General features: G+C 45.7%; 1 protein-coding gene and 2 long non-coding RNA genes across 4 annotated transcripts; 2 read left to right on the top strand and 1 right to left on the bottom strand.

The window, feature by feature from the left end:
* Positions 1 to 9,335: 9,335 nt before the first annotated feature.
* On the top strand, positions 9,336 to 11,307 carry LOC117438392 (uncharacterized). The gene is made up of 4 exons (XR_004550744.1): positions 9,336 to 9,499; positions 9,702 to 9,831; positions 10,653 to 10,800; positions 11,014 to 11,307. It is a non-coding gene; the product is annotated as an uncharacterized lncRNA (long non-coding RNA).
* Positions 11,308 to 11,649: 342 nt separating this feature from the next.
* Positions 11,650 to 17,076, top strand: LOC117438390 (integrator complex subunit 7-like). 2 transcript variants are annotated; one of them, XM_034073931.1, is made up of 5 exons: positions 11,650 to 11,681; positions 12,591 to 12,787; positions 14,311 to 14,433; positions 14,867 to 14,983; positions 15,344 to 17,076. In XM_034073931.1, exons 1-5 carry the CDS (start codon positions 11,672 to 11,674, stop codon positions 15,425 to 15,427), a joined length of 531 nt encoding a protein of 176 aa, XP_033929822.1. In that variant the 5' UTR covers positions 11,650 to 11,671; the 3' UTR covers positions 15,428 to 17,076. The 2 variants fall into 2 exon arrangements, with proteins under 2 accessions (XP_033929822.1, XP_033929821.1); XM_034073930.1 differs by having other exon boundaries at positions 15,327 to 17,076.
* LOC117438391 (uncharacterized) lies at positions 13,801 to 15,553 on the bottom strand. Its single transcript, XR_004550743.1, has 2 exons — positions 15,241 to 15,553; positions 13,801 to 14,452 (listed from the first exon to the last, which is right to left on the bottom strand). It is a non-coding gene; the product is annotated as an uncharacterized lncRNA (long non-coding RNA).
* Positions 17,077 to 20,684: the final 3,608 nt, after the last annotated feature.

Raw genomic sequence — 20,684 nt, 5'->3', positions numbered from 1 at the left:
ACAGATGATATCTATGGAAACATATAGATAAGTAGATAGATGATAACTGAGTCCATGATGGATGATTGATAGCTGAGTCCATGATGGATGATTGATAGCTGAGTCCAGGATAGATGATGATGATAGATGATGATGATGATAGATGATGATGATGATAGATGAGTCCATGATAGATGATGATGATAGCTGATAGATGATAGCTGATAGCTGATGATAGCTGATGATAGCTGATGATAGCTGATGATAGCTGATGATAGATGATAGATGGGTACACGATAGCTGATAGATGGGTACACAATAGCTGACAGATAGATGATAGATGAGTCCATGATATATGATAGGTACATGATAGATATGGAGACAGACAGGTAGATGATAGATGACAGACATAGGTAGACAAATAGATGATAGATCTGATAGGTAGATTATAGATAAGTAGACAGATGAGGCAAGTATATAGTATATTATATAGTATATAGTGGTGTATATAATAGTATATATGGTATATATACTAGTAGTATATACAGTATAGTATATTTTTAGTAGTATATATAGTACAGTATATACTAGCATATAGTATACAGTAGTATATAGTATAGTAGTATACATACTACTATATATGTACTAGGAGAGAAGGTGAGGCGACGAGAGGCCGCTTCAATTTTGGGGCGGTTCTAGGTTAGACTGCGAGTGCTGCGGACGGGGTCACATGGATTTTTGGGGTGGTTCTAGGTTTTGGGGCGGTTCTAGGTTAGACCACGGACAGGGGCACTTGGATTTTGGGGCGGTTCTAGGTTTTGGGGCGGTTCTAGATTTTGGGCTGGTTCTAGGTTAGACCGCGGACGGGGGCACTTGGATTTTGGGGCGGTTCTAGGTTTTGGGGCGGTTCTAGGTTAGACAGCGAGGGCCGCGGACGGGGGCGCTTGGGTTTTGGGGTGGTTCTAGGTTTTGGGGCGGTTCTAGGTTAGACCACGGATGGGGGCGCTTGGATTTTGGGGTGGTTCTAGGTTTTGGGGTGGTTCTAGGTTTTGGGGCGGTTCTAGGTTAGACCACGGACGGGGGCCGTTGTATTTTGGGGTGGTTCTAGGTTTTGGGGCGGTTCCAGGTTAGACCGCGAGGGCCGCAGACGGGGGACACTTGGGTTTTGGGGCGGTTCTAGGTTTTGGGGCGGTTTTAGGTTAGACCGCGAGGGCCGTGGACGGGGGACACTTGGGTTTTGGGACGGTTCTAGGTTTTGGGGCGGTTCTAGGTTCGGACGGGGGGCCGGTTGGATTTTGGGGCTGTTCTAGGTTAGACTGCGAGGGGCCACGGACCTGGGCACTTGGATTTGGGGGGGTTCTATATAGGGAGGGCCTCAGATATTGTGAGAAGTGTGGAAGATCAGAATGTGCTTGGTTTTCTGTGCCTTGCATATTTTCACGTTACGTTGCAGTGTTGGTGTACGGAGACTTTGAGCGATTGAAAGCATCTTTTTTATTGTGAGTCACAAAACATCAGTATTTAGTTTTAATAATTATTTAATAATTGTATTTATTATATTTTAATGATTTTTAATTAGTATTGGAAAAAGCTTTATGAAAAAAATCTATCATCTGTCTATCATCTATCTGTCTACTCATCTATCTGTCTACCCATCTATCATCTCTATCATCTACCTATCATCTATCTGTTTAATTATCATCTATCTATTGATCATCTGTCTACCTATCAATCACCTATCATTTATCTGTCTACCTATCTCTCTACCTACTTATCTGTTTACCTATCTATCATCTATCTCTGTATCAGATCTCTCTACCTATCAGTCTATATATCATCTGTCTACCTATCGTCTATCATCCATCTATCATCTATCTACCTGTCTACCTGTCTACCTGTCATCTACCTATCATCTATCTATCTACCTATCATCTGTCATCTACCTATCTATCATCCCTCATCTATCTACCTACCTATCTGTCTACCTATCATCTATCATCTGTCACCTATCTATCATCTATGTATCATCAGTCATCTACCTATCATCTATCTATCATTTATCATCTATCTACCTATCATCTATCATTTATCATCTATATATCTATCAACTATCTCTCTACCTATCATCTATCTAGGTATCATCTATCTGTCTTCCTCTCTATCTACCCATCTATCATCTGTCTACCTATCTGTATACCTATAATTTATCTATTATCTCTCTACCTATTATCTATCATCTTCCTACCTATCATCTATCTGTCTACCTATCTACTCATCTGTCTACCTGTCTCCCTATCTGTTTACCTATCATCTGTCTACCTATCATCTAGCTATCTGTCTACCTGTCTCCATATCTATCATCTCTGTATCATCTGTCTACCTATCTCCATACCTATCATCTACCTGTTATCTATCATCTATCTATCATCTATCATTTATCTGTCTACCTATCATCTATCATAAATCCATATATCTGTCTAGCTAGTTATCATCTATCTTTCTATCATCTGTCTACCTATCATCTATCTGTCTACCTGTCTACTTATCTATCTGTCTCCATATCTATCTATCATCTACCTGTCGTCTATCTATCATCTATCATTTATCTGTCTACCTATCATCTATCATAAACCTATCTATCATAAATCTATCTACCATCTATCTGTCTAGCTATCATCTATCAACTATCATCTATCTGTCTACCTATCATCTGTCTACCTGTCTATCAATCTATCATCTATCTATCATCTAGCAATCATCTACCTACCTATCATCTATCTGTCTACCTATCTATCATCTATCATTTGTCTACCTATCATCTATCGTTTGTCTACCTATCATCTATCTGTCAACCTATCTGTCTCCATATCTATCATCTCTCTATCATCTATCTACCTATCTATCATCCGTCTGTCTACCCATCTATCATCTATCTGTCTACCTATTTGTCTGCCTACCTATCTGTCTCCATATCTATCATCTACCTATCTATCATCTATCTATCATCTGTCTACCTATCTATCTACCTATCATCTTTTTATCATCTGTCTACCTACCTATCTGTCTCCATATCTATCTATATATGATCTATCTATGTATCTATCATCTATCTATCATCTATCTGTTGGGCCTGAAACCCAAAGTAAAGCTCTTGGATCTGCCCAGTGGAATTGCTCTGTGCTTGGCAAAGGGTGCCTTTGGGACAATAAGAAAGAACAGGCTCGCCCCTGGCCAAAGGAACACAGACACAGCTTGTCCTCACACCTTGGAGGCTTTGCAGGAGCTTGATTTACCAATGCAGGAACTACGCACAAGTAAAGATGAATTTTGGGCATATTAAGCCATCAGCTTTTACAACCACTGCATCTCTTTAGTGCCTAAAGGGGCTGCCGGAAACCTGGAGAGGGGCTTGGGACAAGGGCCTGTAGGGACAGGCCAAGGGGAATGGCTTGAACCTGCCAGAACAGGGGAGACTGAGCTGAGCTCTTAGGCAGAAGCTGTTCCCTGGGAGGGTGCTGAAGCGCTGGCACAGGGTGCCCAGAGAAGCTGTGGCTGCCCCATCCCTGGCAGTGCTCTAGGCCAGGTTGGACACAGGGGCTTGGAGCAGCTGCTCCAGTGGAAGGGGTCCCTGCCCGTGGCAGGGGTTGGAGATGGATGAGTTTTGAGGTGCCTTCCAACTCAGACCACTGAGGTATTTAAGTCGCCTTTGACTTACTATTCAGGATTACAAACTGTTCAGCTGTTCTACAGGACAGTCAGGAGGCCAATCAGTTTAAAAGAAATCAGAAATGGATTTTAAAACATCTCTGGTGTGTGATTCTATGATGCTGTTTCAAAGAAAACAGAATTCAGCTGCAAAACCCAGCTGAATTTCTGCACCACAACCATCAATCATGTCCCAGTACCACTCTAAATATATGTCTTATATGTAAAGAAATGCCTCCAAAAACACTTATTATTATAAAAAGCAGCAACAAGCTCTGAATCCTGGTCTATGCCATTAGTTTTAAATGGCTCCTGGTGCTCAGACTAGTTGAAATCAAACAAGGTTTCATGAAAGTCAAACATTGAGCAGTACAGATTTGTAGAAAGAATGGTATATGAGGGCCTTCCAGTTAGAGCAGGCGGATAAGTGAGGGATTATGTCACTGGCTGGTTCCAATGCAGTGCACATGGGAGGGTTGTTTTATGCCATCCTGCTCATAGTCTTTTCCCAGACTGAAAGCTTGGTTTGAAATCACATGCTAAGAACTGTTTTTGAGGTATTGAGCATCTATAGGCACCTGAAGCTATGCAGTAGGATCTCTTTGAAGCCTCCACGTCAAAGTTTAAATAAGTGGGCAGTGTGCCCTGTATCCACTGTCCATGTTGTATTGCTGCTCCCAAGGCATCACATTTCCTTCACAATCAAGTAGTAGTTTGAGTTTCACATTCTGAATGGTAGAGTCCTTTCTTAAACATTGTTTGGAGCCCAGCTTTTCTTCTTCAGCCTACCAATTAATATCCCAATGCACAGAAGAAAGTGTCTTCTTTATTTGAGATTAATAAATCTCAATACATAGGTTGGAAATATTTAAAGACATCAGAAAAAGAGAACTAGATGTAAGAGAAATGACATAAGTGGCAGGATGAAAACAGTAGAAGCAAACAGAGTTTAGTGTTTCAAGTGTGAATACATGACAGCAATTGCAATTATAAGTATTGCACTATTGCATTTGCAATTAATGAGCTGGTATTTCACACAGCCCAGTGAAAAGCTGTGAAAATCCTAAGTTTTAACTGAGAAGTTCTGTTATTTTATGGATGCTCTGAAGTACTGCTGTTATCTGCGTTTATGGACGTGTCTGCGAGGGGGGAGAAAGCCATCCTTCCACCCAGCAGAGCATTAGTTGGTATATAGCAGCTTTGTAGTGTCTTATAGTAAGAGAAAGCACTTTTACAACCTACTCCTGGTTCTCAAATGGAGAACTCTAACTTGTAAAAGCCATAAGTCCCAGGAAATGTTGACATATACAACCCTAATATTATTTTTCTCTTTTTAATATAGCAGTCCTAACAAAAATAATCAAGACCTTTCGTTTTTATCGAAGTGCAATATAATGCATACATAATTCCACACCTGTAAACCACATAGTATACAAGCCATGCACCTTATGCTTGTCCTAGTTCACTAGTCCGGTCTAATGTCCTGTCCTAATGGGTAAACCAAAAGAGTTCAAACCCAAGTTGCTAAATGTAACACAAAATGCAATTCCCGTAACTCCAAGAATAAAGGGTTTCCAATAACCAAGCCATACAGAAAATGAGAATTCTGCACTCAGTTCTGCTTAAGAACAACTTTTATGCTGAAGAGCAAAGCAGGTACTTCTGAAGTTCATGCAATCAAAGAGCAGGGCAATGCAACTGATAAGTTCTGCAAACTGTTCCACAGTTTTGCTTCTATCCACAAAAAGCAAAGCTTGTAAAAAGCAAACTGGGATTATTGTGATGTTTCTAATCTTATGCACAAGCAGCCAATTTGTTTTATGTCATCACTCAGCAAAAGCTATAACTGCAATACTACTATCATCACAATAAAACTTAACTGGCCAAGGAAAAAGTTTATTCTGCTGCTGTTTGGATAAACCTGTAATTTAGTACCACCGTAAGATGTAGTAGCTTCTGAATTTAAGTTAGCTTAAGATAGTTGCTGGTGTAAACACCTATTAAAATAGGTTTCAGGTATAAGATATTACATGGTCAGAGACTGTAATGGACATTAAGATTGTATGTGTTTTTAATTTCCGATCGTAGAAGCCAAGAAGCATATGCTGTTCAGACAAGGAACTAATAGCATAAAACACAGTAATAGCTCTCAAGAATGAAAATAATTTGCTTCTACAAATTGAATTAGGATATGAAAGGAAACTCTTACTCCTCAGTATATTCAAATGGCAATTTTTAAGTCAATTAAATGCAGTCAATTTCAAATACTTCATTATCATTAAAATACAATGTCTTATTTAGGAGTAACTGCAAGACCAAGAGCAAGAAACAATGCGAAGACCCCATACAGGGACACCAACTGCATACAACAATTTTTCTTGTCAGTGAAAGGAAATCAGTAAATAAATGCCTTCTTTGTCTTTGCATAACCATACCTTACGTGGAGCTACAGAAAACCCCTGGCTTAATACATTAGTTTTCTTTTGTACCTCAAAATTACATTTCAGTAATATGAAATGAAATATGAACAATTAGACATAAATTCTATATATAAACAACATTTATATAAACTTGTTTTAGTTCTAGGATGGAACAGGGGGCTTTCTGGAGATGCTAGCTTAATAAAACTAAGAAACTTCAGTGTCTTTTAGAACAGCTGCAGTGAGTACTTAAATCCTGTCTCTGCAAACAGATAGGAATTTCTCTTAATCGTAACTTTCATTTGGCACAGTGAAAGCATGCTTCCACCTATCCCCCAGTAAAACCAGTTTGAAGTCCAGGGTTTCTTTCTCTCCTGTGCTGTAGTTTAGGGGAATCTTCACTTAAAACCTAATGGTTTTGTGTCCCTGTAGGTAAGTTGCTGATGTGGAGTTATAGGTTTGCTGACAGCATATTGCATCTGCTTTTTGACAAGATTCTTAAACTTGTATTTCAGCTTCAAGATTAGATGAGCACATAATTCCAGTTCATATTAATATACAGTCTCACATAAACTTTGATATTTTCACGTGGAGCTACAGATGATGTACAACGGTAGCACACTGAACATCCCTGTATTTGTATTGGTAACTCTTACCATTAATAAGCACTTAAGATTAAGCATCCCAAGGTAATGCATACTTAAAGGTTTCTGCAGTAAATATTTATTTGATGCATAGCATTCCTCCAACTGAAATGTTACATCCAATCAAAAACCTCAAGACCTGCTCATTACAACAACTAGTAATGGCGGCTCCGTACGGCGTTTGCGTACGGCGGCTCCGTACGGCGTTTGCGTACGGCGGCTCCTTACGGCGTTTGCGTACGGCGGCTCCGTACTGCCTACTGCGCGTGCGTAGTGGCGGCTCAGTAAGGCGCCTGCGTACGGCGCCTGCGTACCGCGGCTCCGTGCGGTGTTTGCGTACAGCGGCTCAGTACGGCGTTTGCGTACGGCGGCTCCGTACTGCCTACTGCGCGTGCGTAATGGCCGCTCCGTACAGCGGCTCAGTACGGCGCCTGCGTACGGCGTTTGCGTACCGCGGCTCCGTACGGCGATTGCGTACAGCGGCTCCTTACGGCGTTTGCGTACGGCGGCTCCGTACTGCATACTGCGCGTGCGTAATGGCGGCTCCGTACGGCGGCTCAGTACGGCGCCTGCGTACCGCGGCTCCGTACGGCGTTTGCGTACAGCGGCTCCGTACGGCGTTTGCGTACAGCGGCTCCGTACAGCGTTTGCGTACGGCGGCTCCGTACGGCGTTTGCGTACAGCGGCTCCGTACGGCGTTTGCGTATAGCGGCTCCGTACTGCCTACTGTGCGTGCGTAATGGCGGCTCCGTACGGCGCCTGCGTACGGCGTTTGCGTACCGCGGCTCCGTACGGCGTTTGCGTACAGCGGCACCGTACGGCGTTTGCGTACAGCGGCTCCGTACGGCGTTTGCGTACGGCGGCTCCGTACTGCCTACTGCGCGTGCGTAATGGCGGCTCCGTAAGGCGCCTGCGTACGGCGTTTGCGTACCGCGGCTCCGTACGGCGTTTGCGTACAGCGGCTCCGTACGGCGTTTGCGTACGGCGGCTCCGTACTGCCTACTGCGCGTGCGTAATGGCGGCTCCGTACGGCGCCTGCGTACGGCGTTTGCGTACCGCGGCTACGTACGGCGTTTGCGTACAGCGGCTCCGTACTGCGTTTGCGTACGGCGGCTCCTTACGGCGTTTGCGTACGGCGGCTCCGTACTGCCTACTGCGCGTGCGTAATGGCGGCTCCGTACGGCGCCTGCGTACGGCGTTTGCGTACCGCGGCTCCGTACGGCGTTTGCGTACAGCGGCTTCGTACGGCGTTTGCGTACGGCGGCACCGTACGGCGTTTGCGTACAGCGGCTCCTTACGGCGTTTGCGTACGGCGGCTCCGTACTGACTACTGCGCGTGCGTAATGGCGGCTCCGTACGGCGCCTGCGTACGGCGTTTGCGTACCGCGGCTCCGTACGGCGTTTGCGTACAGCGGCTCCGTACGGCGTTTGCGTACGGCGGCTCCGGACTGCCTACTGCGCGTGCGTAATGGCGGCTCCGTACGGCGGCTCAGTACGGCGCCTGCGTACGGCGTTTGCGTACCGCGGCTCCGTACGGCGTTTGCGTACTGCGGCTCCGTACGGCGTTTGCGTACAGCGGCTCCGTACGGCGCCTGCGTACGGCGTTTGCGTACCGCGGCTACGTACGGCGTTTGCGTACAGCGGCTCCGTACTGCGTTTGCGTACGGCGGCTCCTTACGGCGTTTGCGTACGGCGGCTCCGTACTGCCTACTGCGCGTGCGTAATGGCGGCTCCGTACGGCGCCTGCGTACGGCGTTTGCGTACCGCAGCTCCGTACGGCGTTTGCGTACAGCGGCTTCGTACGGCGTTTGCGTACGGCGGCACCGTACGGCGTTTGCGTACAGCGGCTCCTTACGGCGTTTGCGTACGGCGGCTCCGTACTGACTACTGCGCGTGCGTAATGGCGGCTCCGTACGGCGCCTGCGTACGGCGTTTGCGTACCGCGGCTCCGTACGGCGTTTGCGTACAGCGGCTCCGTACGGCGTTTGCGTACGGCGGCTCCGGACTGCCTACTGCGCGTGCGTAATGGCGGCTCCGTACGGCGGCTCAGTACGGCGCCTGCGTACGGCGTTTGCGTACCGCGGCTCCGTACGGCGTTTGCGTACTGCGGCTCCGTACGGCGTTTGCGTACAGCGGCTCCGTACGGCGCCTGCGTACGGCGTTTGCGTACCGCAGCTCCGTACGGCGTTTGCGTACAGCGGCTCCGTACGGCGTTTGCGTACAGCGGCTCCGTACGGCGTTTGCATACGGCGGTTCCGTACTGCCTACTGCGCGTGCGTATGGCGGCTCCGTACGGCGGCTCAGTACAACGCCTGCGTACGGCGTTTGCGTACCGCGGCTCCGTACGGCGTTTGCGTACAGCGGCTCCTTACGGCGTTTGCGTACGGCGGCTCCGTACTGCCTACTGCGCGTGCGTAATGGCGGCTCCCTACGGCGCCTGCGTACGGCGTTTGCGTACCGCAGCTCCGTACGGCGTTTGCGTACAGCGGCTGCGTACGGCGTTTGCGTACGGCGGCTCCGTACTGCCTACTGCGCGTGCGTAGTGGCGGCTCCGTACGGCGGCTGCGTACGGCGGCTGCGCGTGCGTATTGCGCGTTCGCTGAGGCGGTGTGGTTGAGCGGAGCATGCGCAGGTGTCCCGTCCGAGCTGAAGCGGTCGGTATGGCTGCCAGCGCCAAGTCGTTCCTGTCCGATGCGGGCTATGGGGAGTAGGAGCTGGACGCGAACTCTGCTCTCATGGAAGTCGACAAAGGTGAGGCCGAGCGGCCATGGCAGTGTCTGCCTTGTAATGTTGCCGTTATGGTCCTCGGCTTCCACCGCCTGAGGGGCGGTGTTGTCTCGGCCCGCGGTCCTCAGCTGACGGGAGCTCGCTTTTGTACCGCCAGCGGGGGGTGGAGAGGGCATGGCCGGGAAGCAGTGTCGGTGTCCGCAGTGGTTGTTGGTGTCTCGTTTAGGTCTCAGGTATGGGAAGCTCGGAGAGCAGTGCGAAGCCGTCGTTCGTTTTCCCAGGCTCTTCCAGAAATACCCGTTCCCCATTCTCATTAATTCAGCTTTCCTAAAGTTGGCTGATGTGTTCTGAGTCGGGTAAGTAGCCTCAGTCAGTTATCCATAGTAGTGTAGTGTGTCTTGGAGTGGTGCTGCACAGCAGCTTGGGCACATGTGAGGTTTTTTGTACGTTTGTGATTATACTGCTACACTGAGCACAAGCTGTGCTTAGGCTTTTCTGGACATGGTTTTTTATTAGATTTTTTTCCCTAAGTGTGCCCAAAACAGGTATCTGGTATCAGAAAGGGGCTACAAGGAGAGGGGTCTGCATCAGGGACTGCAGCCACAGGACAAGGGGTGTTGGGTTCAGACTGAAACAGGGCAAGTTTAGGTTAGATCTAAGGCAGAAGCTGTTCCCTGTGAGGGTGCTGAGGCGCTGGCACAGGGTGCCCAGAGAAGCATCTGCCAGGGTGCCCAGAGAAGCACTGCCCCATCCCTGGCAGTGCTCAAGGCCAGGATGGACACGGGGGCTTGGAGCAACCTGCTCCAGTGGAAGGGATTCCTGCCCATGGCAGGGGTTGGAGCTGGATGAGCTTAAGGTCCCTTCCAGCCTAGCCCATTCTATGATTTTATTATTTGCTTATGCTCTCCTCATTGGTGTCACTGAGTGAATTTCCCTGAAACTGGGCCTGAATCTGACCCTACCATACTAGAAGACAAACACCGTAGTGTGGCTATAGTCTCTTTGTTGTTCTCTTAGTCAAATATGCCTCTAAAGTATAGATCTTTTCTTGCTTTAATTTACTCTTGGGAGGTTGTTTTGGTTTTTTATGATACTTTCATCTTGAAAGTGCTTGAATATTTAATATAGAACAACCTGATAAAGGAATGTGTGTGGAAATGTGTGTGCCTCCTAACAGAAACAACTTCCTGAGGCTCTGTGTGCTGAAAGTTACTCAGCAGAGTGAGAAGCACTTAAGAGAAGATCCTAAATGTGGATGAGTTCGTCAAAAGAGTCTTCTCCGTCATTCACAGCAATGATCCAGTTGCTCGGGCCATTACCCTTCGGTATGTAATGACATTAATGAACCTGGACTTGATGATCTTACCTGGTTGGTTCTATGATTCTGTTCGTGCTCATCCACATCTATTACAGAAAGAAACATATTTTTCTATCAAAATAGGCTTTTAACCAGCCTTTCTCTGTTTCTGTTTGTTTTTTATCTGGCATTTCTTCATGATCACTGTTCTTCCTGATTTTGCTGTCATCTCTTCCTGTAGGATGTTGGGCAGCATGGCGTCTGTCATTCCAGAAAGGAAGAATGCACATCACAGTATTCGTCAAAGTTTGGATTCCCATGATAATGTGGAAGTTGAAGCTGCAATATTTGCTGCTGCCAATTTTTCTGCACAATCAAAGTAAGATGTTATTTTTGTTTCCAGTTTTTCGTATCACAGAGAATGGAAACCCCGTTAGCACTGGCATTCACAAACCTTTGGTAGTGCCAACCATGTAATTTTTATCAAAATGTTTGCTTGTATGGAACATTATGAAGAAATCTGAGCACAGATTTAACAGATACTTCTTTTTTTCTAAAATGGTAGTGGAAAGCTCATAAATATGGGAGTGCAAAACGGAGCAGCAGCAGCTTTAATCAAGGAGTATTTTACATAAATCCTGTTCTGGAACGAAACGTAGCGCTGCTTGTCACTTTGACATGTTCTTGGAAGCCCGCATTTGATCATGTGCAGGGTTTCTGAAGAATGGGATCTTGGCAAGCTCTCTCTTGTGAAAGCTTTTATTGCTAAAGCACAGTGTTTGGTAGTTCAAAAATGGTTTTATTTTTCAGTGATTTCCCTCTTGTATTTATCTCACCTGATGCTTTGTCTTTTCTCTACAGGGATTTTTGCTGCTGGCATATGTAATAAAATCAGCGAGATGATACAAGGTACATGTGTTACATTGAGTGATAAAAGGGAAAACCTAATTTCTGTGAGAGTTCCTTATTATCCTTATATAAATATTAAATGCTGTAGCCCTCATTCTCAAATATTTCCTGGTTTTAAGTTAAATTAGCTAACCATTAATCTAGTGCCTGGCTTGTACCTCCTCTTTAAATCTTAAGTTCTCAAAACACCTGTTTGGTAAAGAGTGAAAGCTCATCTATAGCATGATGAATAAACTTGCATAGCCTATAACAGGTTGCTTCAGGTGAGTTAATCACAGAATCATTGAATGGTGTGGGTTGGAAAGGACCTTAAAGCTCCTCCGGCTCCAACCCGGGCCACGGGCAGGGACCCCTTTCCCTGGAGCAGCTGCTCCAAGCCCCTATGTCCAAACTGGCCTTGAGCACTGCCAGGGATGGGGCAGCCACGGCTTCTCTGGGCACCCTGTGCCAGCGCCTCAGCACCCTCCCAGGGAACAGCTTCTGCCTTAGATCTAACCTGAACTTCACCTGTTTATGTTTAAACCCATCACCCCTTGACCTGTTGCTGCAGTCCCTGAGAAATCCTTGTAGCTCCCTTCAGACACTGGAAGCTGCTCTGAGGTCTCCATGTGGCTTTTCCTCCCGAGGCTGAAGAGCCCCAGTGTTCTCAGCCTGTCATTTATGGGAAGTGCTGCAGGCTGTGCTCATCCCCGTGGCCTCCTCTGCACTTGCTCCAACAGCTCCATGTCCTCTTTACGTTGAGGACACCAGATGTGTGTCTTACCTACAATGAAGCAATCTTCTCCAAGAGCTGTGGAAGTGCTTGGTACTGCAGTCAGCAGTGGTAGCAATGCAGACATACCTGTGCCTCAGTACTGCTGAAAGCCAGTACAAAGGACTAACACTACCTGTTTCTCTTCCCTGTTGCAGGTTTGGCCACACCTGTGGACTTACTGAAGTTGATCCCTATTCTACAGCACATGCATCATGATGCTAGCCTAGCCTCCAGCTCCCGGCAGCTGCTCCAGCAGCTGGTAACATCATATCCCTCCACCAAGATGGTCATTGTTACTCTGCACACCTTTACTCTGCTTGCTGCTTCTTCTTTGGTTGACATTCCTAAGCAGGTAATTCTTCCTAATTATGTCTTTCAACTTAAAGCACATTTAAAAGACCTCAGATTCTAGCTGATGCTGAAAAATAAATGCACAGATATGCTGGGATGGTTGCTTCTATGTGCTATAGAGAAAGAACACCCTGAAAACTGCTGCTGCTATCATGTTTTTTGCCCTCTCTGGTCGTATTTCCAGATAACCCAGTCAAACACAGGAACCCTTCTTTACAGGTCTTTCTTTAAAACAATTGAGGTTGAAATCAAGCAGGACCTTAACATCAACCCTGGCCTGCTCTGAAAATATGTCAGCTTTACCTGTAGAACCCAGGCCTCACCTCTCACTACTGTGCATCCTCTCAGGTCCTGGGTGCGTGTGTTTTGCCTTCCTTACATGCAAGTGAAGGCATATTTTAATAGCAGGGAATGTGTTTGAAAATATTTCTTGAAGAACTCTGAGGAGGTTGAATCTGTTGCTGTAATTTAGGACTACAAACAAGATTGTGATAGAAAAATACAATACTTTTATGTTCTGGTAATGTGCTTTGTGGCCACGATTTACGTAGCGAGTCTGAGCACAGTGACCTTTGAGACTAGCTAGTCCTTGTAGTCGCGAAAGTCATTGCTTTCTTTCCATCTTGCACAGCTATGAAAGGCTGATGTCTGTTACTGTTAAACTAGTAACATTGATCTGTCTGAAACTTCTTTTTTGGTGTGGCTGATTTCTATATTTCAGAGGATGCTTTCAATAGTATGGAATCTAAGCCAACTGAAACAACATTAGAACACTCCCTAGGCGTTCGGGGTTTTCTTAATGAGTAAAGAGTGGCGATTTATTACCTCTATGAGGTAAGATTGGTGATTAAGGCTGTATTTCTGTAACAGAACAGCCACTGCTGCTTAAAAGTGATAAGCCACTGTGGGGATGGAAAGCAAAAGCATGGCCAGCATCTTCGTGCTTTTTCATGTGCTGGCTATTCCATCTTTCCATCTCTGTGAAGTTTCAGGAAAAGAACACCACAAGGGACATGCAGTTAAGTGTCATTTAATAAGAGATCAAGGCTTCAGAGGGGGTGGGTAGGGGTTTGGGGTGTTTGGGTTAGGGTTTGGCAACCACATAGAAGGTGTCTGTGTTGATGTCTGTTAACTGCAGATCATGCAGCCACCCAGATAAGCTTCAGTAGTTGCTAGTAGTATAATCACAACAGTATAAGGGTTTTACTGAACTTCTTGGAGATACTTTATGGTAGCTCTGAGAGTGTCAAAACAGCTTTCGAGGCTTCTCAGGTGTGCAGGGTGAGAGAAGATAGAGAAGGATGTTTGAACAAGCAGAGCAGCATGGTAGAAATCAGCTGTCAGACTGTCTTAGCTTGCTGTGGCATTGCAGCCTAAGCAGTGGCTTTTCCATGTGGTGAGCCATCGGGCAGATATGGTGAGTTAGTTTTGGCTGTGTATGCTCAAAATTCCATCACACGTACCTTTAAAAAGACCTTCCCTCTAGTAGCATCTCTCTCAAACAGTGAATTTACTTTGTTGCAGATCCAGCTTTTGTTGCAGTACTTGAAGAATGACCCCAGGAAGGCTGTGAAGAGACTTGCAATCCAAGATTTAAAGTTGCTGGCCAACAAGACACCACATACGTGGAGCAGAGAAAACATTCAGGTTGATGCATTCTTTTAGGCTATAATTTGTTAGGGAAATTTGCAATTAGTTGCAGGATTCTTTTCAGAAGAACAATTTTGGAGGTAAACAAACTTTGTAATCATGCATGTCTCTAAGACTGGAGAACTGTCTTATCATCTTTACCAATATTTGATCAGTGAGAACTGATAACTTTTTTGCAACTGATTTTTAAGTAAGAAATGACTTAGAATTGGTGTTTCCTAGCATCTGAAACCCGCTGTCCTTTTTCTGCAAGCCATGTCCTAGGTCTGCTATTGAAACAGATGCTTCAGGACCTGACTCCTGATTTTAATTTCAGTAGAGTCTATTTTGACTCTCAAAACTTTTCATAGCCAAGTGCAACCAAACTTTTGAATACAGATGACTCATGGGACTTCCTTCCCTCTGGATCTTTTCTCCTGCTACTCTTTAGGCACTCTGTGAATCTGCTCTTCACACTCCTTATGACAGCTTGAAGCTGGGCATGCTGTCTGTTCTTTCCGTGTTATCGGGGACCATTGCCATAAACAGTACTTCAGCACTGCTCCAGGTAAGAAAACAAGATCAGCTTATTATCTTTGGCATTTTGGATGCTTTGACCTGTCTGTCTACTGATAATCAGTTTCATCTGAACATTTTGTAGTGTGTTCTTAAACTGGTTTTGAACTTCAGCATACTAGGGGAGAGACAGAATGTGTTCATTATATGTAAACTTAAAATGGGGTACTTGCATACCCACAAATAGTCATGGTCTAAGATTTTCTTCTTGATTTTGTGATTAATGTGCCTTATGAAAGATTTTCTTACCTTTGGGTCTTATATGCCCTCAGTGGTATGGTTTAGTGGTGGTCTTGGCGATCCTGGGGTAACGGTTGGACTTGGTTATCTTAAAGGTCTTTGCCGTTTCCAGTCCCAGGAGCTCTGCAGGAAGGGCCAACTCATGCGAATTGCAGAGCAACCATCTTTCCCTCCTGCATCCAGCCGGAGAGCATAGCCTGTCAGCACTGACCGTGCTTTGCAAGGCTGGGAAAAACACCCCGATGTGGAAGAGAGCATCCACTCCGCTGATGTCCGCAGGAGCAGCGTCTTCCCTTCTTGCTGCCAGCCCTGCTTCCCTCCCCGCGATTTCCAGGTCAAAGACACAGCGAAGAGCCCGAGTCGGAGACAGCCAAAAAGTTCGGTAGAGGAAGCTCTGGCTCAGCGTCTTCACTGTTCGCACTGTTTGCGCTGCCTCGCCTCCGCTTTAACCCGCTCAGGCACTGCCGGCCGGGACAGCCCGCAGCCTCCACCGCAGAGGCGGGCAGGAGCAGCACGGCTGGGCCGGCAGCACTGTCCTGGCACTTACACGGAGGGAAGGGAGGAGAAGAAAAGTGAGAGGAAAAGGAGCAGAGGGAAAATGCGAGTACGAAGAAGCCGCAGACAGCAAGGGAGAGGCAGGCGCGGGCTGCACTGGCACCCAGCGACGGCGGCCGGGACCGCTCCGGGAAGCGGCGGCGCCGGCTCCGGACCGGGCACCGCGACGGGAAGGGGAGTGGAGGAATCTCTCCTGAGGACTGGGCTTCCCAAAGCCCCTGCTCCTAAACTGGAGGAGCTGGGAGTTTCTAATAACCTACATTTTGGGGCGGGGAGAAAGGAAAGGGAAAAAGAAAAAGGGAAAAAGGAAAAAAATCCAAACCTCGACCTTTTCCCATGTAGTCCTCAAGGGTGCTTGTCCAAGCCACGAAAATAGGAAGTGCCTGGGGGAAGGTCGCATGCATTTCACTCTTTGTATGGCACCAGACTGTGTTACTTTCCAGTGCAGCTGAAGGAGAAATGAAGCCTTACTGGTGAGAACTGAACGAATCTTTCCAGATTCATCTACCTGTGTTTCACAAGTCTGAGAGCAAATCTGTCTTTTCCTGCAAGATAAAAAACATTTTGCATTTCATTTCAAAGAGACAAAGTTAAATAGTGCTGCATAACAAGGGCAATGTTTCAATAGGAGCCCCAGTAATAGATGTTCTATGCTGAGTAGTTTTATGTAGCAATGACAACATAGTCAATTGATTAATAAGTTAAAATGTTTTAGGACTCACTCAAAACCCACTCTATATAGCAGCGTAAGCATGTCCATTTTCCAGATAGGCTACATCCGTCAGTTATACGAAGTGAAGGGATAGGGAAAGCCTTCTGATATCATGAAAAATCTTTGAATGTAGCAAGCTTTTCTTTGCCTTTCTACTGTGCTTAATCTTACCCACCTAATCCTGTACAGCCATTCGCCTTACGGAAATATTTTGTGATATGGAGAAATTCTGTAGAAGGAAACAGGAGTATGCGAATTAGATTATACCCATAGCCTGGATCCATCTGGCACTGCCTGGTTTAGGAAAGCCAGAAGAGATCATACAATTTCCTCACCTTCCTGCTATGATTTTTACAACTTATCTTAAAAGTCTCCCTTTTTCCACTTGAAAACGACCCAGGACTGGAAATATGAGGGCTGTACTAACACAGACTGTATATTCTGGCTAAAACCAGAAGTCATTCATTCTAGCAGTACCCTGATATATCTGGCATGCTTATAAATTTGGGAACTAGGCAATACAAGTTCTGAACCTCATTTTTTTTCCACACCAAATTAAACATCTGAGTTTCACTTGCCATTGCCCAGTGCTGCAGTTGGCTACATAATTGCCTCTTCCTAATGAGCTGAAGCTCCACACATCTTGTCGTTTGTATGGTTTTGTGCTATGGATACAAGGATTAGCAAGGATTTAGGATTAAGATCACATTCAAAAGATGAATAACTTACCACTTTGTGTATTCCACCAGCAGGAAAGTTAAGTGAAGTGCCAGGCACTATAGTGCCCTGTGAACTCCCATCACCAGAGAAAGGTATGGAGAAAAGTGGGTTTGACCTCAAAATCATGAATCCCAGAGTTTAGGAGGCTACACTGGGAGCAGCCTCTACCCTTGCATGCTGAGGGAGGGACCTCTGAGAAGTAAAGAGGTCCCTGGAGGCAGCAGGAAACTTCCTATGTCCCATGGGAGCAAAACCTCCCACACTCCCTCCCCACAGATGTCATGGCAGGAACAAGGAAACTCCCTTTTGTGCTTCTGTAAACCTCATCAAGCTCGAAAGTTAGCTGCTGCACCCCCACAAAACCTCTAGCTGAGACAGTAATAGAAGAGAGGCAATTTCTCAAGCAGGCTGAAATTTCAGCCACTGCCATTCTCCCACACAGTTCACACAGTGAACTCCCTTCTCCCATTTATATTTTCATTCCTCTCACGAGTGCCATGACAAGTTAGCTCTTTGTGCTTGGCACTTCAATTACTCCCTCAGAGCACTTGAACTGCTGAGCCCTCCCAACAAAATGAGGATAATGCATAACGCTCATCGTTTGCTGTGGTGCGTCTGTTTCCCCCTTCCCAGGTTTGCAACCTGACTGGAGAGGCACAAGCACTGACAGCTGAACAAATCCCATGACACCAAAGGAGCCCTGAGGTTCAGGGCTGCCCAGCACAGCAAAAGGGGATGCTCCCTTCCTTAGTCCTTCCCAGAAGTATTACTCTTCATACCACCCACATGAATAGCCACTTTCAGATGCAGTGACCAAGGCACAGAAGCGGAAGTGTCAGACATTTCCAGCCCGAGCAGCCTTTAGCAACATTAGCAGCTGAAATCAACACCACTTAGCTTCTGTCTGTCAAGGCTTGAACTGGACTGCTTCTTATTAAAAAAAAAAAATCAAGAAACACCAACACATATGCATAGCATTACATATAATATTACGTATATGCTGTTACTCATTCTTACAAAGCCTATTTCTCTACTAGAACGCCCTGTTATTATTGACTTCTCCTTGGTCAGACTGACTCCAGCACCAGGAATCACATTTACCTGCAGCCCAAGAGACATCACTCCTTTTGCCATAAATACCCTCACAATAGAGCGTTACAATGGCTAAAATTGCTGCTCAATTAATTGCCATATACTTCCTGCCAAATTGCCTGTAATAGTGCTGCCATTGGCATAGAAGGAAAGAATACGGCCTTTTAAAGTGCTCTGAGGTCACATTAGCCTTGCACATGCTCCATTACCCGTGACCTTGTCTAGAAGTGTGTATCAGATGTTTGCCTTGGGCAGCTATACTCCTCATGTATAGAGGCACCAGGCTTGACACTAAAGGGGGTCCCTGTTAGGAGATGTGGAGCAGCCAGGAGAAAAGGGTCAGAGACCCTAGAAGAACTGTCCTTGATCTCCCAGCAGGAACTTACCTTGAGGGACCAATGCAGCCAAAGGGAGAAGAGGCCAATGCTTGAAGAACAAGAGGAAGCTTCCAGAGGGCTAAGGAGAAGCCAAGGAGAAGCAAAGGTGTCCATTTGAGGGAGAGAAGCATGCCAGGTGTGGAGGTGCAGTTAGGTCCCTGCCTCTTCACCTTGAGGAGTGGAACCAAGGGGGAAAAAAGGTGGTTTACTTCACATGTTACCATGGTCACGTGGAGATTGCTCCATTGTGAGAGCTTTGGGAGGATTAGGGTTAGGGTTAGAAGACACAGTGTATTTTTCATGGAAACACATGGAAGATTTCCTTCCTTTCCCTTTATAAGCATGTGTTGAAAAGGCCCACAGAACTGATCCAATTGCTTGCTGATTCAAGCACAGAGGAAGGTGATTACCCTTTCCACCTGGGGAGCAAGTGCTCTCTTCTTGCCAAGAGAATGAAGGAAAGAAACATCTCCACATATCCTAGAAACCAAAAAGTGTGTCTTCATCTTCTCCAAGCACAAAACAGCATGGTCTGGGATTACTTTGCAGCTTACCCAGGAATGCCCACTGGAATCAAACCTTCTGAAGACAAGCAAGAAGTTCATTAAGTACGCAAAGAATATGGGGAACTTCTGTTGAAAACTACCCCAAAAATCGTGGCTGCCATCATGGGTTCTGGAAGATTTTGAATAGGAAGCTGCTCTGTTATACTTTACTGTGAGAGCTTTTCACCATTAACTTGCTCTGCTGGAAAATAAAGAGCAAAACACCACAAAACAGTCTCTCAAGGCATGAATGCTGTGAAAGTTTTTTAAACATGGACCATTTCAGTCACGTTTGGAATGGCTTTCAACTTGGAGGTGAAATTTCCCATTCAAAATAAAAAACTGAGCACTGAAAAGTGATCTTTTGCTATTTTTACAATCCTATGTAACAAATGAGCCATTACTTGCATCGCAAATTTGCTGAAAATATTTTTTAACAGATCTTTTCAAACACATTCTTTCCAAAATATTGACACACTTAAAAAGTTTTATAAGGTGCTGGGTTTTTCTTTGTTTCCTCTTTACCTAGCTCACTAAGGCCTACATGGTTTGTGATTTATGGCTTTCTGGGGTGCAGTCTGCCAGATTCCAGTAATGATTTTTAATTAATTGCATAACTCCTATACTCCTGGTTGTAAAAAATGGCACAAATATGAATGAAATGTCACCTAATACACTGCATTCCACTTGCATTTTGGGGGGGGGGGAAGAAGAGAAAAGAAAAATCAGGGGCCTGTGTTGCAAACTCCACCTTCCTCTAAGTGAGCTCTTGATAGGTTTGAGAATCTACAAAGGATATGTTCTCATTTCTTCAAAGAGTTCCTCCACTATTCATCATTTAGCAGGAATATCTGAACTCTGTGAATTCAGGGCTCTCACACCCTCTCAGAAAGCAACTTCTGTTCCTTTTCAGATACAAACTGGTCTCTATTGTTTCAATTTCAGATACACAAATTTCCTCTTAATGTACTGCCTACAGTATTTTGACACAGGACCTCTTGATTATGGCTGTGAAAGACCTTTAGCCTTCAACTTCTCCATCATTGCACTGTGATGCAGGCTCACATTTCAGAGATGTCAGTTATGAACCACTATTTTATTCCCTATTCTTCATTATGGTCCCAAGTCAAAAAATAATGGAGAATTTCTGATGGCTGCAGTGCCTACTGGACCAGACCCACAAGCACAGCACAGCAGCATCTGTGGTTTGAGAGAGCTGGTTTCCAAAGAGGGCTCGGAAGAAAATGGTCAATGATATTTGAGGGCAGGGGCAGACTGTTATTGAAGAGATACGCAGTGGGAATTTAAAAAAGCACCATATTGTGGAAAGCAGCAGCTCCTGAAGGGGTTCATACATCCCTTGAAGGGGATTTAAATTGGATAGCTAAAAATACATCCAGGTAAGTACAGGGGGAGAAATATAATGAAGTTTGGGACTAAACACCAAGGAAA

The sequence above is a fragment of the Melopsittacus undulatus genome, unplaced genomic scaffold (assembly GCF_012275295.1).
Source record: "Melopsittacus undulatus isolate bMelUnd1 unplaced genomic scaffold, bMelUnd1.mat.Z mat_scaffold_215_arrow_ctg1, whole genome shotgun sequence".
In the NCBI taxonomy this organism is placed as follows: Eukaryota; Metazoa; Chordata; class Aves; order Psittaciformes; family Psittaculidae; genus Melopsittacus; species Melopsittacus undulatus.
The sequence above is the reverse complement of the archived record's forward strand: the minus strand, read 5'-3'. Positions and strand labels throughout refer to the sequence as shown.